This window comes from Anopheles aquasalis, chromosome 3 (genome assembly GCF_943734665.1).
Source record: "Anopheles aquasalis chromosome 3, idAnoAquaMG_Q_19, whole genome shotgun sequence".
Classification (NCBI taxonomy): Eukaryota; Metazoa; Arthropoda; class Insecta; order Diptera; family Culicidae; genus Anopheles; species Anopheles aquasalis.
In genome coordinates this window covers 25,821,596-25,824,095 of record NC_064878.1, presented here as the reverse complement: position 1 = coordinate 25,824,095, position 2,500 = coordinate 25,821,596, and the positions used below count along the sequence as shown (strand labels likewise).

Sequence of the window (2,500 nt, the reverse complement as noted above, 5' to 3'; positions counted from 1 at the left end):
TCGTTGAACGTTACTTCTACTTTTCTGATTCTGTGGTTTTTGTTTTCACCGAAACTGAGGATTATTTTCTTTAATTTGCTCCGTCCGTTGGTGATTCAATTTCCAGGTGCGTTTCAGAAGGGTGAACTGTCGAATGCGCGGTTCGGTAAACAAACGGCACACTTTGTTTTGGTTTCGGTCAACGGCACCGATCGTCCTGTGCGAGATGTCCTTATTTCCTGCGTACGGATCGAACGATGAAACCACCAAATCGGGTAATTCTGGACTGGAAGAATTCTGTTTTCTTTAATTTACTTATACTTTTGCTTCCCACAGAAACGGTCAGCAAACCATGTGAGCTGGCGTGGCTCACAAACCAGAGCTTCATACCGTTCACGCTCAACAATGAACCGGAAGAGGAGCAACAGGATACGGTAGATGCAACAGTCGAGACCCCATCCCACAGAGATGATAAAACTCATCATCACGCGTCTAAGGAGAGCAAAAAGCGGAAAAGAAAGGAAAAGAAGAAACACAAAAAGAAATCATCTAAGCGGCGCCACCGTGATAGCAGCAGCAGCAGCGGATCTTCCTCGTCCACGTCCGAAAGTGAGCAAGCTGGTGCTACTGTACAGCCCCCCGTCCGGATCTCGGAAACCGATTACTATACCGACGTCGACGCGTTGAGGATCTATTTGACGGTCGAGAAGCTTCACCGTCCCGCATGCCCACGGTATCGTCTATCGATCACGAAACCACTCGGTTCAGCTGCGGGCAACCACAGACGTACGTTGGATGAGCGCTACAAGCGGTACTATCGTGTGCACCGAAAAAAACCGGGAAACCATGATGGGGGAACGGAGAGGCCACAATCGGAGATCAGTGAGCAAGAGGAGCGGATGGAACGTTCGCTGCGCACCGAGGAAACGCCCGACAAGTGGATCGAATTGATACGTTTTCGTCAGGCCCATCCCCTGCCCAATCTGGACAGCTACCAGAACCACAAACGGGAGCTGGCGATGATTGAACGGGCTCGCCATCGGTTGCCCGGTGATAAGGTGTTACTCGATCTCTACCTAGAAGCGATCGTACGGGTACACCCGACGGACGAGGTGCTTGAGCTGGTGCGCCGTGCCATCGCGAAGGATGAAACGAATGTGCAACTGTGGCGCGCACTGATACGCAACAAGCAGTGCTCGATGGCGCAGTGCATAGTGCCGGATGTGTTGCGTTTGTACGAGAGCAGCACCCGTGCCCTGTTCATGGCACGACGGAGCGATGAAACGATGCTGCAGCTGTTTAAAAACTGTGCCACCTTCTGTCGCCAGGCGGGCCTCTGTGAGCAGATGTTCGGAATGGTACAGCTAACGCTCAGTATGAACGTTAGCGGACGGTTCGGTGGTGGTGGCAGTGGAAGTCTCTTCGGTTCACCGGAACACTACCACCAGCTGCTGGACTACGAGGAGGTAATACTGCGATCGGGTTTACCGATGAACGAAATATGGCTGCGTATCGAAACGCTACGTACGGCGTTCCACTATCTACCGTTTGGTGGTGGTCAGCAGCTGCTCAGTGATCCGCAGAGGATCATGCTAAACGAGGATGTTGTGGGTTTCATCTATCCGCTTATCAACAAGAGTTACTCGTTCGAGCTTACTCTCATCGTGCTGCGATTGATGAAGTATCCGTTCGTCAACGCGCGGCATTTCGAGGCCGCCGACTGCTTTCAGGTGGAACCGTTTGAGATGGATTATCCGGAGCAGCTGCTTCCGATGCTGCTGGACGTCTCGCGGAACCGTACGTATGATCGAGAGCTGCATCGGTTCATTAAAGGCCTACAAGTGTCACCCTCCTATCTTAACACCAATCTGGCCCACGAACAGTACCTGGAGATGGTGCAACAGTTTCTAACTCGATCGATCGATCACTTCGAGAGTGAACAGAGTGCCTTGCTGTTGGTGCTGTATCTGCAGCTCGAACGAACGCTCGTATGCTGGGAAAAGGCTTCAGCGACAGCGGTCAGCTTTGACGAACAGAAAGCCAAACTGATCCGCGGACGCGTCAAGACCCTGCTGAAACACACGCACTCCTCGAACCAGAATAATCTGTTCGTGTACGCCGAGTACGGCCTGTTGGAGTACGAGTTGACAGGCCTGGAAGGAGGAACGGCGGCTTGCCGAAAGATTTTCGACACCTCGGTACAGGTGCACTGTGCCAATGCGGAACAATCGACACTGGAAGAAAAGGATGAACAGGAGCATGCATTCTGTTCCCTCGTTTTAACGATGGTGGAACTGTTGCTACTGAACGGACACACATCGGAAGCGGTCCATGCCCTCACGAAGCTCGTCCTCAATCCCAGCGAAGTGACCTTCCGGTGCGCTAGTGAGCAGGAACCGCCACCACCATCAAATACCTCCAAATTGTCGGCTTTGCAAAAACTGAACGATCGAGTGAACTCTGCGGTACGCAACGAGACAAACCTTGGCTCGACCGCACCAACCGTGGAACAGTACTTCCG

The 2,500-nt window shown here is 52.4% G+C and overlaps 2 protein-coding genes across 2 annotated transcripts in view; both read left to right on the top strand.

Annotated features, from left to right (window-relative positions):
* LOC126574055 (7-methylguanosine phosphate-specific 5'-nucleotidase) overlaps positions 1 to 19 on the top strand; it is a 2,433-nt gene extending 2,414 nt beyond the window's left edge. Inside the window, exon 4 of the mRNA XM_050233990.1 lies at positions 1 to 19. This exon is cut by the window's left edge and continues 478 nt beyond it. The gene's annotated coding sequence lies outside the window, so the exon portion shown is untranslated.
* Positions 20 to 183: 164 nt separating this feature from the next.
* The window catches only part of LOC126574054 (nuclear exosome regulator NRDE2), a 3,099-nt gene continuing 782 nt past the window's right edge, over positions 184 to 2,500 (top strand). Inside the window, exons 1-2 of the mRNA XM_050233989.1 lie at positions 184 to 254; positions 316 to 2,500. The exon at positions 316 to 2,500 is cut by the window's right edge and continues 782 nt beyond it. Of these exons, the coding sequence (XP_050089946.1) occupies positions 206 to 254; positions 316 to 2,500 (2,234 nt within the window). The 5' untranslated portion in view covers positions 184 to 205. The remainder of the gene's footprint in view (positions 255 to 315) is intronic.